Here is a 15,566-nt window from a genome sequence, read left to right as displayed (position 1 = left end):
TACAGTAGGCTGGTTTTCCAGACCCAGATTAAGCCTAGTCCTGGACTAAAATGTCCTTTCAATGACAATTCTCTGTTAAGAATTATTTTTAGAACAGGACCATGCTTAATCTGTGTCTGGGGAAACCAGCCTTTAAAGCACCTCAAACGCCAGTCCTTGAGGGCCAAGTTCTGCAGGTTTTCACACCTCCCTTGTACTTGATTAATTAAGGTAATTGGTTGTCTAGATCTTAATTGCAAACAAATTGAAAGGAAAGGACCAAACCCAGCAGACACATGGCCCTCCAGGAACTGAGTTGTACACCCTTGCCTTTTAAAAGGGAAATGTAAAACTTTTTTTTCAACTTTATATTCATCATCTCCATTTTCACATAAGTTGATATTGGGGTGGTGCTGGAGATGAATATGAAGTTGACTTTTTTTTAAATTTCCCTTTAAGGATCACTTTACTCAATGTTTTAGTTTTTTTTTTTTTATCGACCACTGATATGGTCTCACATTTTTTATTTCAGCACAAACAGTTTACAGATGGAGCACTGTATATAATTATGTTCATAAATTGTGTGTGTGTGTGTTTTAAGAGAGCACACATTTATTCCACTGTCACAAGGCTTTCAATTCCACTATAGATGCTAGTGGCAAACATGCCTACTAGAAGGCTAAGAACATCTGTTTCTTGTGTCTTACAAGCTTGCCTAGCACTAAACCTAAATGTACCTTGTTTTTATCATGTGGTTTAATGGAATATTTTTGACTGATTCATATGAGTTCTCTGAACATTAATTTAATATTTAAGTGGTGTAAAACGTATACCGCCTTTTTTATATAGGCTACTCATCAATTAAGTTGTTTATTTCATAATGTTTTAAAGAGTGAAATGCTGGGTGTTCTTTGATATTTGAGATATCTGCATTTCTCACTTTGTCCTAATGAGCCCACAGATTGAGAAAGGCCTAGTATACAGCACTGGGGTGAAATGGTAGGTTGCTTTGTGGACATACATGACAACCTAGGGCTTTGCTTTGAACATGCTGATGAACGTAAAGCATATTTAGAAACTGATATGGCCTGGAAGATGCCTTTTTCACTGTTAGAGCCTATGGAAAGAGCTGCTGAGTTGCAATGCAAAGCAAGTTCGGACTTACCTGTCATTCAGTATTCATACATGCCTATTTTGGTTTGCTTCCTTTAAAAGTCACTGCGTGTGCTTCTGGATTTTACTTGTTAAATATTATGCATTACACTACTTTTTGTGTACCAAACTGTCAGGTATAAGGCAATGAAAGCCAATTGGTTTACTGTTGGATTTGCATGCAAAGGTAAGTACTAGTTATATTTATGAATTGTGCGAGGTGACATGGTGTATAATAGATTAAGTATTTGTGGAATTATGCTCCCAATATCTAGGCAAAGTTTTGCTGGACATGATTTATTATGGTTGGACTTCACGATATTCTTTATTTTCCCATCTGATCTCACACTTTTGAAATCAAGCCGTTAACCGGATTGTAATCTAAAGCAGTAGGCTATATCAGAAATTGCCATATAGCTGGTCTTTGTTGATATAATAGAGGACCACACAATCCCAAATCCGGAGTGAATCTGACATGGGACGCAAGCACAGCCTTGTGCAGAATAAGCCACGGTTTCATCACTTCCAATTGACACTGGATTTCAAATGGGGTCAACATTGTGATGCATATTTTTGTTCAGTAAAAAGTGTCTCTGATTGATTTGCCTAATTTGTGTCGTTCCCAATTAGTCTCAATCAACTCTACAAATGGCTATTTATTGAGCGAAGTTGATAGGCCAACAACACTAGAAGATTTAATGTATTGGGTTGTAAATGGCTACATTATCATACAGAAAAATCATTCAGTGATGCAGTGAACAGCTAAGACTACAGTGTTGCTGGCTATTAACTAACTTACTTGACTTCTTTTTTTATTAATTGATGTGCTGAACTTCAGAGTGAGCTGAACTGTCTGTTCTACAGGATTGTATTATCATTTGAGCTGAATAGGCGTTCTGTCCAAGGATATGGGTAGAAATGCATGCATAGTTATAAAATATATAGATGTGGAGAAATGGATAGCCATAATTTGAGAACAAAAATTACAGCTCAAAGTGGAAATGTTAGATAGCCTACATAGGAAATGGAGCCTTGGTATTTGCTGTATACAGAAAGGGTTTGTGTGCCCTTTGTGTGTGATAGCCTAATATGCAAATGACTTCAGTTAGTGGTGTTAATGTTACTTAATTGTTCACATTTAGATGAGTAGTAGTGCAGAAATAAGTTGCACACCTTTTAAACCAGTAGAAAGCATAAGTGGATTATAACAAAACTGATTTGAATGAAAACATGTATATTTTGATGTTGAATTTTACTGCAGACGTCCATATTTTAAATTAGGTGCTTGGCAAAAATGCACCAGTTTCACAAGCTCTGCTCTCTGTCATATGTAAGAATATTTTTGATCAGGACATAGTAACCAATTAATTTGCAAATTCGCAAGGCACGAGAGATCTGTGCTGCGTTTCAAACTGATAAAAGACACACCTTCGTCAATTTACCATCGCCTCATGCCCTTAGGGGAATTGCCGCGCCCAATCTTGTCGTTGGTCCAAATGAAGACGCCAAGCAAGGGAAGTTAGCAACGTAAGCACCTCAGCCCTCGTTTTCAATGGCGTTTGCGAATGTACAATTATGTTCACGTCGGGCATGAAACGCCCCGATGATTGTACATCTGCTAAGAAAAGTCTGCCAAAACGTAAAACTTCAACATTAATATGGAGATGTCAACATACAAGTGTAAGTAAAAACAAATGCAAATAAGTTATAAATTGTGCTACTAATTCACAAACACGTCTAGTAAAAGTAATTATGTTTTTGTTTTTGGTTAGTTTTTGGAGATTGTAGAAATAAAACATTTTCCTTCTTCAGAGGTTCCAGCTAGGCAGGCTAACGTTAGTTAGCTAATTAATTAGCTAACTATTATACAGTAGGCGTATATTAATAATTACATATTTAATGTAAGTAGACATGCAATCATAATTGACTGTAGCGCAAATAAAGCACCAACAAACTACCGGTGGATGAAAACACAGTCATCGCGGGATGAACGTGTGACGAATTTCCGGGCAAGGGCGTTCCGTTTAAAAATCCTTCCATCCTTCCTCGCCCCGCAAGTGTATACTCGGCTAAACCCGCCTATTTCTACCATTTCTAAACTTAACCCTAGGCACACTGATAACACTATGACTAACCTTAATCTTAAATTAAGACCAAAAAGCACATTTTGGTTTTCATACATTTTTACTATACAGGCAATTTGTGGCTGTGGTAACTAGTGACAACCGGGATATGTGTGTAGTCACTTCCTGCACGGCCAGTACTATCTGGGATTCTTAGCACGTCCCCTACCTAACCTTACCACAAATATTTGCCTTAACCATGTTAAACTTCAACGATTTGCATGGGGTAGGGACGTCCCAAGGATTCCGGTTAGCACGGACCCTTCCCCCTGCACTGCGGGCACCGGGTGAGTGACGTTGTCTCTTGTCCAATAGGAACGTTTTTATGCTGGCTGATCATCCAATGTTGAGCTCACTTGACCATCTGCCACACCTTTTTTAGGAAATATTTCCTATTCATTTCGTGTTACGGCAGTGTGCTTTTTAGTTGCAAGACAAGTACAACTGTTTCATAAGAGACCTGATATTCCGTTTCGTGCGACAAGGTAATATTTGTAGCCTACCTATTTTTATAAAGTAAGCCTCTGTTAGTTTAGAGATCGAGGTGAGCAGGCAAATCCGTTTATTGTTATTTTATGGGCGTAATGGGCCCTGGCCTTGGGGTTCTTGTCAGTCAGTCAGTTTTTTTGTTTTATGGTTGAGTTAACTTCATACAAAGTTCTCTCTCCATGTCGAGTCTCTACTATAAAATAAGCGTCTGGTAGTTTTCAGCGTGTCTGATTCACAGCTGAACTTTTGCTGTTAACTAGGAAGTATGTAGTTTATTGTAAATATACAGTACCAGTGTGTTGTGAACAACATTAGCGTGAGCCAGGGTTTTTAGCACGACGACTACTCAAAACCCGCCCAAAGGCCTGAAAACTAGCCCAACATTTTTTTAACAGCAAGAGAGTTGACATATTTATACAATAAACCCTTTTTTTCCCACCATAACGTTTCGAGGCAATTAAGAAGAAATATCGTAGTAATTTGTAACAACGTTAAATGCAAAATTCGGTTTAACTCTAAATAATCATTCTTGCGAGCTATGACTTAATAAAGGAATTTGAATATGTCGCAATAGTGGATAATTCGCTCGTATTAAACTCCACAGATCATTTTCCATCACTTAATAAAGGAATTTGAATATGTCCCAGAAGAAGATAATTCGCTCGTATTAAACTCCCAAGATAATTTCCCATCAATGGATGTGGATTTAACTCGTTTGACTGTTATGATTACGCAATAAGGCACAAGGGGGTGTGGAATGTGGCCAATACACCACAGTTTACGCTTCGAGAACACCGATAGTATGCGTGCGCAAAATAGTGTGTATCTGGATATGTATGTATGCAACTAAAGTAAAACATTCACCTTCTGCTACGGTTTGTATCAAGCCGTACGCATACAGTTTGACGCATACGTTCGATCAATATGCAACACACCAAACGCCCTGCAACTGCCAGTTGCAACGCAATGATGCAAGGCAAACGCAGTGTTTCATTGGAAATTAATGTCATTCTGGTGTACCAAAATGCAATGAAGCTGTCGGTGTGATCGGAAGGTAAGGGCTGTTCTCAGCATGACTCAACACGGAGTGCCTGGATACAGCAACATATACCACAAACCCCCTGGGTGCCTTATTGATATTATAAACTGGTTAGGTTTTAATGTCAAATGCACAAGTACAGTGAAGTGCCTTTCTTGCAAACTCAAAACCCAACAATGCAGTAATCAATAACAATGTATTACAAAAAAAAAAGATTAGGAAATATGTAATGCACATTAAAGAAAGTAAGCATACTATATACAGGAAATATTTAAAGTCAGATCCAATACCATATTTAAATGTGCAGGGATACTGGAGTGATGGCGTTAGATATGTATAGGGGTAAGGGGACTAAGCAACAGGATATAAGATAAACAGTAGCAGCAGCTCATGTGAGCAGGTGTGTAGAGTCTAGGGTTGGGCGGTATACTGTATTTACTATATACCGGTATTGATGCACAGACTCGTTTGGGTTTATACTTTATCTTCTATTACAGTATTTGAATGTTTGGTTTGTTAAATGTGATACGCCGTGTGTAACGTCCATTTTTATAGTTTACTCCGCTACTTGAGTCATCCCTCCACTCTTACTCCATGCTGCTTTACACACAGACCTAGTCCCACCCCTTGTCACTCAAGGAGCGCATTTGTTGCTTTGACCACGAGACTTTCGTTCGTCTGCATGGTCAATGCAGCACATGCAACAATGTTGATGACAATTATATTGTTTCCAATTTGATCTTAATATAAATCCACAAGTGTTCAATAATTACATTATTTATATCTGCAAACAGCTAGTTTGTATTTTCTTAACAAATTAAGCTAACTAGTTAAAAGTAATGAGTCAGAGCAAACGTAGCTAGCTAATACAGCCTGATACCAGTGCTGGTGGAGGCCTAAATCAGCGTGTTTGTGCAACAGTATCTTTTAAATCAAAGAGGAATAGGCGAAGCATGAATATGTTGGCTATATGAATAAAGATTTAATGTAGCCAAAGATTATAGGGTCCCCTAGGAAACACAAAACATCACTTTGGTTCTTAGCCGGTCACAATAACTCGTCCTTGTCATGTCAGACAACACTGTATTCAAAGTCCCCACTATTATTTATATTCTATTTCCATGATTCCAAAAGTTCACCCAAGTGTTTTGATCTAAATCGCAATTGCAACATTTGGTTAAAAATAAGGCCTTGTATTTTTGCCCATATCGTGGCAGTGTGAAACTGATTTCAAATTGAGTGCAGGAAATTATTTTTGGTTGAAGTTGAATTGAACAGAATAAAGCAATCCGGATGGAGAAAGACCCATTGTAGCAAATTTAGAACTTTTATTAATCAAAAACATAAAATACCGTCAAAAACTGGGAAAGAAAACCATGAGATTATATTTTGGCCATATTGCCCAGCCCTAGTAGAGTCAGTATAAATGTATGTGCATATTATGTAGGAGTGAGCAAATTCTGGTGTGTGTGTGTTTGGCCCTGTGAGTGTGCATAGAGACAGTGCAAATATTGAAATTAATGGTCAATACAGATACAAGGTGAACTCAGGTATTCCGTGAAGCTATTTTGTTAGCTATTTATCAGTCGAATTGCTTGGGGATAAAAACTGTTCAAGAGCCTGTTAATGTCAGACTTGATTCACCGGTACCTCTTGCTGTGCGGCAGCAGAGAAAATAGTCTATGGCTTGGGTGGTTGGAGTCTTTGATGTTCTGGGCCTTCTTTTCACATCGCCTGATATAGAGGTTCTGGGTGGCAGGGAGCTCGGCCCCAGTGATGTACTGGGCTGTCTGCACCAGCCTCTGTAGCGCCATGGGATCGAAGGTAGTGCTATAGCCATACCAAGCATTGATTCAGCCTTTTCAGGATTTGAGGGTCCATGCCAAACTTTTTCAACCTGATGGTGAAGCGACACTCACGCTTTCTTCAAGTGTGTGTGTGTGTGTGTGTGTGGACCATTTTAAGTCATTAGTGATTTGGACACAGAGGAATTTAAAGTTGTCTACCTGCTCCCGGCACCACACTGCCAGGTCACTGACCTCCCTGTATGCTGACTCATTGTCGCTGGTGATCGGTCCTACCACCGTTGTGTCGTCAGGGAACTTCATAATGGTGTTGGGAGTTGTGCATGGGCACAGTCGTGGGTGAACAGGGAGTACAAGAGGGGACTAAGCACACACCCCTGTGGGGCCCCTATGTTAAGGGTCAGCGTGGCAGAGGTGATGTTGCCTACACTCACCACCTGGGGGTGGGCCCGTCTGGAAGTCCAGGATCCAGTTGTAGAGGGAGGTGTTCAGACCCAGAGTCCTAAGCTTGGTGACAAGCTTGGAGGGGACAATGGTGTTGAACACTGAGCTGTAGTCAATGAACAGCATTATCACATAGGTATTCCACTTATCTAGGCTGGTGAGTGCAGTGTGGAGAGCAATTGAGATTGCATTGTCTATGGATCTGTTGGGGTGGTATGCAAATTGGAGTGAGTCTAGGGGGGCTGGGATAATGGCGTCAATGTGTGCCATAACCAGCCTCAAAGCACTTCATGTATACAAAAGTGCTACAGGAGGGTAGTCATTGTGACATGGACCCTTTGAGTTCTTGGGAACAGGAATGTTTGTGGTAATCATAAAACGTGGGGATTACAGACTGGGACAAGGACAGGTTGAAAATGACAGTGAATATGCCTGCCAGCTGTTCTGCGCATGCTCTGAGAACGTGCCCTGGAATACTGTCTGGGCCCGCGGCCTTGCGGGTGTTGACCTGATTTAAAGACCCTACCTGACGTCGGCCTCGGAGAGCGAGATCATCCAATCCTCTGGGTCGGTGACGGCCCTCACACCCGGCTCAATGTTGTTGTCCAAGCGTGCATAAAATGCGTTGAGTTTGTCTGGTAGAGAGGCGTTGTTGGGCAGATCATGGTTGGGTCTTCCTTTGTAATCCGTAATGGACTGTAGCCCCTGCCACATGCGGCGGGCATCGGAGCCTGTGCCATATGAATTAACTTTATTCCTATATTGTTCTTTTGCTCGTTTAATGACTCTGCGGAGGTCATAGCGGGCCTACTTGTACTTATTCCCGTCTTCAACCGTAGAAACAGGGTTGTCTACGATATCTCTGTGTGCGATAGCCCTTGGTGGAGAATGATACATATTACCAACGTAATTAGAACAGTAAAAAGTTATTTTTGTCATAACCGTGGTATATGGTCTGATATACCACGGCTTTCAGCCAGTCAGCATTCATGACTCGAACCAGGTGTATATAATTGTAAATAAATTCCTTGAAAGTTGGACATAGGATTTCAATCTCTGAGCAAGGAACACTTGGGCTAACAAAAAAAAGAATGTTAAGATTATTTTCTGACAATTGTGCTATTATGTGCCAGATGTTAAGACTACAAACTGTTATAAATGGCCCATTTGTGAGATTGACTTGTCATTTCAATAAACATAGACTACAGACTAAAATCTGGGTTTATGATTGAACTTCGACATGGTTTGCTTAGATAAAGGCAGGTAGCCTATAGCCCCTGATATGCCTATATCTCATTTCAGATAGTCTACTGTAGCCTAGACAAGATGTAGGCAAGATGTAAACAATTTAGCATCTTGCTTAGTTCAAATTTAGACTACTTTATTAAACATGAATAGCGTGAAGATTGAGGTAAGAAATAGTCTGCTAGAATAGGCTACTGAGGATTGGGTCATAATCACTGAATTAAATATTAATAATATTTACACTACCAGTCAAGTTTGGACACCTACTCATTCAAGGATTTTTAAATTTTTTTAAAACTATTTTCTACATTGTTGAATAATAGTGAAGACATCAAAACTATGAAATAACACATGGAATCATGAAGATCAGATAACATTTGTTGACCAATTTATGCAGAAAACACTAATTACCTGGATTTCTTGCAACTGTATGCTGAGCCCCTGTTGGCTACTTTTTCTTCACTCTGCGGTCCAACTGATCCCAAACCATCTCAATTGTATTGAGGTCGTGTGATTGATTGAGTGCTGCAACACATGACCTGGCCTTCACAATCCCCTTGGTCAAATAGAGGAGGTGTGTTTTGGGTCATTGTCCTGTTGAAAAACAAATGATAGTCCCACTAAGCACAAACCAGATGGGATGGCGCATCGCTGCAGAATGCTTTGGTAGCCATGCTGGTTATACAGTGGGGCAAAAAAGTATTTAGTCAGCCACCAATTGTGCAAGTTCTCCCACTTAAAGATGAGAGAGGCCTGTAATTTTCATCATAGGTACACTTCAACTATGACAGACAAAATGAGAAAAAAAATCCAGAAAATCACATTTTAGGATTTTTAATGAATTTATTTGCAAATTATGGTGGAAAATAAGTATTTGGTCAATAACAAAAGTTTATCTCAATACTCTGTTATATACCCTTTGTTGGCAATGACAGAGGTCAAACGTTTTCTGTAAGTCTTCACAAGGTTTTCACACACGGTTGCTGGTATTTTGGCCCATTCCTCCATGCAGATCTCCTCTAGAGCAGTGATGTTTTGGGGCTGTTGCTGGGCAACACGGACTTTCAACTCCCTCCAAAGATTTTCTATGGGGTTGAGATCTGGAGACTGGCTAGGCCACTCCAGGACCTTGAAATGCTCCTTCGTTGCCCGGGCGGTGTGTTTGGGATCATTGTCATGCTGAAAGACCCAGCCACGTTTCATCTTCAATGCCCTTGCTGATGGAAAGAGGTTTTCACTCAAAATCTCACGATAAATGGCCCCATTCATTCTTTCCTTTACACGGATCAGTCGTCCTGGTCCCTTTGCAGAAAAACAGCCCCAAAGCATGATGTTTCCACCCACATGCTTCACAGTAGATATGGTGTTATTTGGATGCAACTCAGCATTCTTTGTCCTCCAAACACGACGAGTTGAGTTTTTACCAAAAAGTTATATTTTGGTTTCATGTGACCATATGACATTCTCCCAATCTTCTTCTGGATCATCCAAATGCTCTCTAGCAAACTTCAGATGGGCCTGGACATGTACTGGCTTAAGCAGGGGGACACGTCTGGCGGCGTAGTGTGTTACTGATGGTAGGCTTTGTTACTTTGGTCCCAGCTCTCTGCAGGTCATTCACTAGGTCCCCCCGTGTGGTTCTGGGATTTTTGCTCACCGTTCTTGTGATCATTTTGACCCCACGGGGTGAGATCTTGCGTGGAGCCCCAGATCGAGGGAGATTATCAGTGGTCTTGTATGTCTTCCATTTRCTAATAATTGCTCCCACAGTTGATTTCTTCAAACCAAGCTGCTTACCTATTGCAGATTCAGTCTTCCCAGCCTGGTGCAGGTCTACAATTTTGTTTCTGGTTTCCTTTGACAGCTCTTTGGTCTTGGCCATAGTGGAGTTTGGCGTGTGACTGTTTGAGGTTGTGGACAGGTGTCTTTTTATACTGATAACAAGTTCAAACAGGTGCCATTAAGAACTTGCACAATTGGAAGCCAGCCACGACCCATCTTCAATGCTCTCACTGAGGGAAGGAGGTTGTTGGCCAAGATCTCGCAATACATGGCCCCATCCATCCTCCCCTCAATACGGTGCAGTCGTCCTGTCCCCTTTGCAGAAAAGCATCCCCAAAGAATGATGTTTCCACCTCCATGCTTCACGGTTGGGATGCAGGTAATACAGGTAATGAGTGGAGAACAGGAGGGCTTCTTAAAGAAAAACTAACAGGTCTGTGAGAGCCGGAATTCTTACTGGTTGATAGGTGATCAAATACTTATGTCATGCAAATTAATTACTTAAAAATCATACAATGTGATTTTCTGGATTTTTGTTTTAGATTCCGTCTCTCACAGTTGAAGTGTACCTATGATAAAAATTACAGACGTCTACATGCTTTGTAAGTAGGAAACACTGCCGATTTTGCAGGTTATCAAATACTTGTTCTCCCCACTGTGTATATATATATTTGTGTGTGTGTGTGTGTGTGTGTGTATATATATATATATATATATACTGCTCAAAAAAATAAAAGGGAACACTTAAACAATGTAACTCCAAGTCAATCACACTTCTGTAAACTCAAACTGTCCACTTAGGAAGCAACACTGATTGACAATACATTTCACATGCTGTTGTGCAAATGGAATAGACAAAAGGTGGAAATTATAGGCAATTAGCAAGACACCCCCAATAAAGGAGGGGTTCTGCAGGTGGTGACCACAGACCACTTCTCAGTTCCTATGCTTCCTGGCTGATGTTTTGGTCACTTTTGAATGCTGGCGGTGCTTTCACTCTAGTGGTAGCATGAGACGGAGTCTACAACCCACACAAGTGGCTCAGGTAGTGCAGCTAGTCCAGGATGGCACATCAATGCGAGCTGAGGCAAGAAGGTTTGCTGTGTCTGTCAGCGTAGTGTCCAGAGCATGGAGGCGCTACCAGGAAACAGGCCAGTACATCAGGAGACGTGGAGGAGGCCGTAGGAGGCAACAACCCAGCAGCAGGACCGCTACCTCCGCCTTTGTGCAAGAAGGAGCAGGAGGAGCACTGCCAGAGCCCTGCAAAAATGACCTCCAGCAGGCCACAATGTGCATGTGTCTGCTCAAACGGTAAGAAACAGACTCCATAGAGGGTTACAGCCCAACACCGTGCAGGACGTTTGGCATTTGCCAGAGAACACCAAGATTGGCAAATTCGCCACTGGCGCCCTGTGCTCTTCACAGATGAAAGCAGGTTCACACTGAGCACATGTGACAGACGTGACAGTCTGGAGACGCCGTGGAGAACGTTCTGCTGCCTGCAACATCCTCCAGCATGACTGGTTTGGCGGTGGGTCAGTCCTCCATGGGCTCGCCAGAGGTAGCCTGACTGCCATTAGGTACCGAGATGAGATCCTCAGACCCCTTGTGAGACCATATGCTGACACATGCACATTTGTGGCCTGCTGGAGGTCATTTGCAGGCTCTGGTAGCGGTCCTGCTGCTGGGTTGTTGCCCTCCTACGGCCTCCTCCACGTCTCCTGATGTACTGGCCTGTTCTCCTGGTAGCGCCTCCATGCTCTGGACACTACGCTGACAGACACAGCAAACCTTCTTGCCACAGCTCGCATTGATGTGTGCCATCCTGGATGGGCTGCACTACCTGAGCCACTTGTGTGGGTTGTAGACTCCGTCTCATGCTACCACTAGAGTGAAAGCACCGCCAGCATTCAAAAGTGACCAAAACTTCACAGGAGCATAGGAACTGAGAAGTGGTCTGTGGTACGCACCTGCAGAACCACTCCTTTATTGGGGGTGTCTTGCTAATTGCCTATAATTTCCACCTTTTGTCTATTCCATTTGCACAACAGCATGTGAAATGTATTGTCAATCAGTGTTGCTTCCTAAGTGGACAGTTTGATTTCACAGAAGTGTGATTGACTTGGAGTTACATTGTGTTGTTTAAGTGTCACCTTTATTTTTTTGAGCAGTGTATATATATATATATATATATATATATAAGGGTTCTTTACTCGATTGTTTATAAACAACAAGAATGTAAATGGCTTCAAATAATTTTAAAAAAATGTAATGGACTGTCGGTCCCTGCATCTGGAGCGTTATCTATGAATTTGAGAGGATTTTAATTTCACTGGCACATTCCCATAGCGGTATACCAAAGCAAGTGGCAGGGACCCCGTTGTTATTGTTTTTAACTGCAGACTTTAGCTTTTAATATAGTCATAGTTGATATGAAATCTTATTTTTCTTTTCTTTTTCAGATGGCTACTCAATGTGTGTCAAAAGTAGAACTCTCCATCTCGTGCAGCAATCTCCTCGACAAAGACGTTGGATCCAAGTCTGACCCACTCTGCTTGCTGCTGCAGAGCATTGGGGATGACAAGTGGACCGAGGTAAGAAGAAAGTCTAACTAATTGAAACATTTTAATAATTGGCAACGTTCAAAGGTATATTGACACTGATACATTGTGTGTTATACCCCGGTATTCCAGCACTTTGGATTTGAAATGATACAATGACTGAGGTTAATGTGCAGACTGTCAGCTTTCGTTTCAGGCTATTTTCATCCATATCGGGTGAATCGTTCAGAAATGACACTTTTTGTCCACATTTTAGGGAACCAAAAGTATTTGGACAAATTCACTTAAGAACAAATTCTTATTTACAATGACCGCCAAACCCGGACGACGCTGGGCCAATTTTGCGCCGCCCTATGGAACTCCCAATCGTGGCTGGATGTGACGCTGCCTGGATTCGAACCAGATACTTCAGTGTCACCTCAAATTTTTCTTCTCAACCTTTGTGTACCTACATTGTACATTTTTCATAGGCTAGCTTGCAGCAACCTCATGATGGGTATAGGGAAAATTTGAGTATCCAGTATTAGCCTAAACCTATCGCTGTTACATTGAACTGGGTGAATGGAAATTTAAATGTTCCAAAAGCGCGAATCGGCGGCCTGGAGATGCTAAATATGTTTAATCAATTACCGTGATACCGGCAGTCTTATGCATGACAATAACCGGCTGATAAAATGTAATGACCGCCACAGCCCTTGGTGGGCCTGATCACCAACGACAATGATACCGCCTATAGGAAGGTCAGAGACCTGGCAGCGTGCCAGGACAACTTCTCCCTCAACGTAGACTACAGAAAAGGCAGGCCGAGCACGGCACACATTCGCCACACGCACACTTATCACATACACTGCTGCTACTGTCTATCCTGTTGCCTAGTCACTTTACCCCTCCCTACACATGACCAAACGAATGTGGACACCTGCCCCATTGAACATCTCATTCTAAAATCATGGGCATTAATATGGATTTGGTCCCCCCTTTGCTGCTATAACAGCCTCCACTCTTCTGAGAAGGCTTTCCACAAGATGTTGGAACATTGCTGCAGGGACTTGCTTCCATTCAGCCACAAGTGAGCTGTGAGCTTGTAAGGCCTGCCACTTGGCAGCTGAGCCGTTGTTGCTCCTAGACGTTTACACTTCACAATAAAAGCACAGTTGACTTGGGCAGCTCTAGCAGCACAGACATCTGACGAACTGACTTGATGGAAAGGTGGCATCCTATGACAGTGCAACGTTGAAAGTCACTGAGCTCTTTGGTAAAGACCATTCTACTGCCAATGTTTGTCTATAGAGATTGCATGGCTGTGTGCTTGATTTTATACACATGTCAGCAACCGGTGTGGCTGAAATTGCTGAATCCACTAATTTGAAGGGGTGTCCACATACAGTACTTTCCGAATGCACTATATATACAAAAGTATTCCGACTTTGCTACGTTACAGCCTTGTTCTAAAAATGAGAAATAGTTTTTTCCCCCTCAATCTACCCAATACCCCATAATGACAAAGCAAAAACACGTTTAGTCATTTTTGTAAATAAAAAAAATTAAAACTTTAACATAATTATTCACTCTTTACTCTTTGTTGAAGCACCTTTGGCAGCAATTACAGCCTCGAGTCTTGACGCTACAAGCTTGGCACACCTGTGTTTGGGGAGTTTCTCCAATTCGCTCCGCAGATCCTCTCAAGGTCTGTCAGGTTGGATGGGGAGTGTCGCTTCACAGCTATTTTCAGGTCTCTCCAGAGATGTTCGATCGGGCTCAAGTCCGGGCCACTCAAGGACATTCGGAGACTTGTCCCGAAGCCACTCCTGGGTTGCCTTGGCTGTGTGCTTAGGGTCGTTGTACTGTTGGAAGGTGAACCGTCGCCCCAGTCTGAGGTTGAGTGCTCTAGAGCAGGTTTTCATCAAGGATAAATCAGGTTGTAGAAACATGTCAAGAATGATCAATGGAAACAGGATGCACCGGAGCTCAATTTCGAGTCTCAGCAAATGGTCTGAATACGGATTTGTATTTGTATTATATTTGCAAAAATGTAATTTCATGTTATTTAATCCATTTTAGAATAAGGCTGTAATGTAACAAAATATGGAAAAAGTCAAGGGGCACTGTATACTACTAACATTAATGACTTTCAGCTTAAACTTTAACTGACTTGCCTAGATAAATAAATAAGAAATCACTGCATCAGCTGTATGTGACCAGGCAAAAAATAAAACTTTCCAGGCCAAACCATATCGTAACTGCTACACACCACCTCCAGCGAGGTCACCATATTAGCTAAAGTAACGTCATAGTTAACATAGCTAATAGAAATAACACGTTAGTAAACCCGCCACAACAGGGGTTCTTAAACTTTTTCACCCTGGGACCCAAATTAGAAATTCCTTTTTTTTTTCCTGGGACCCAAGCTTATGAAAACATGCAACTATACGTAAACATCAGTACATTTCATTGCCCTTATGCCAGCCTAAAACAAATGCAATGTAGACAAATAAATTAAATGTAATAATATAAATAGCTTCATGTTTTATTTTTCCCCATTTTTAAAAACACTTACATATCTGTCGAGGTTGGAACTGTTGCTGTTAAAATACAATACATTTGTATTCTGAATTGGAATAAACTGACTGATCACATCACACAGAAAACCCACACACACAGTCCTAATGAGAGGGGTGTGTGTGTGGCTGGTTGAAATTTTCAACAAGCATGTCTATGTGACAGGTTAAAGGAAATACTAATAGCCTGTTATACATTAAAAAGTATTAGTAAATTCATAGTATGTGAGGATCTTAAAACATCTAAGGTTAAGAAGATCATGCATTCAGTATTAGTTGATAGATTGATAACATTTATATAATTCTGTTAAAATCCGTCAAGCATACAAAGGGTACGAATTGTGAGAGGAATGTGTAAACGTTATGTTGATTACTTTATGTTGTCGTGG

The 15,566-nt window shown here is 41.4% G+C and overlaps 1 protein-coding gene across 5 annotated transcripts in view; it reads left to right on the top strand.

The window, feature by feature from the left end:
* Window positions 1-15,566, top strand: part of LOC111961354 (copine-3) — a 73,688-nt gene that overhangs the window by 21,274 nt on the left and 36,848 nt on the right. The window contains exons 1-3 of one of the 5 annotated variants that reach the window (XM_070444481.1): window positions 3,638-3,739; window positions 10,601-10,660; window positions 12,521-12,652. In XM_070444481.1, the coding sequence (XP_070300582.1) occupies window positions 12,521-12,652 (132 nt within the window). In that variant the 5' untranslated portion in view covers window positions 3,638-3,739; window positions 10,601-10,660. Of the gene's footprint in view, window positions 1-2,725; window positions 2,812-3,629; window positions 3,740-10,600; window positions 10,661-12,520; window positions 12,653-15,566 lie in introns of those variants that run through there. The other 4 variants (XM_023983561.2, XM_023983552.2, XM_023983570.2 and 1 more) reach the window with 4 other exon arrangements.

Source organism: Salvelinus sp. IW2-2015, linkage group LG1 (assembly GCF_002910315.2).
Source record: "Salvelinus sp. IW2-2015 linkage group LG1, ASM291031v2, whole genome shotgun sequence".
NCBI classification, from domain to species: domain Eukaryota; kingdom Metazoa; phylum Chordata; class Actinopteri; order Salmoniformes; family Salmonidae; genus Salvelinus; species Salvelinus sp. IW2-2015.
Note: the sequence above shows the minus strand (reverse complement) of the source record. Positions and strands in the feature narration are given on the sequence as shown.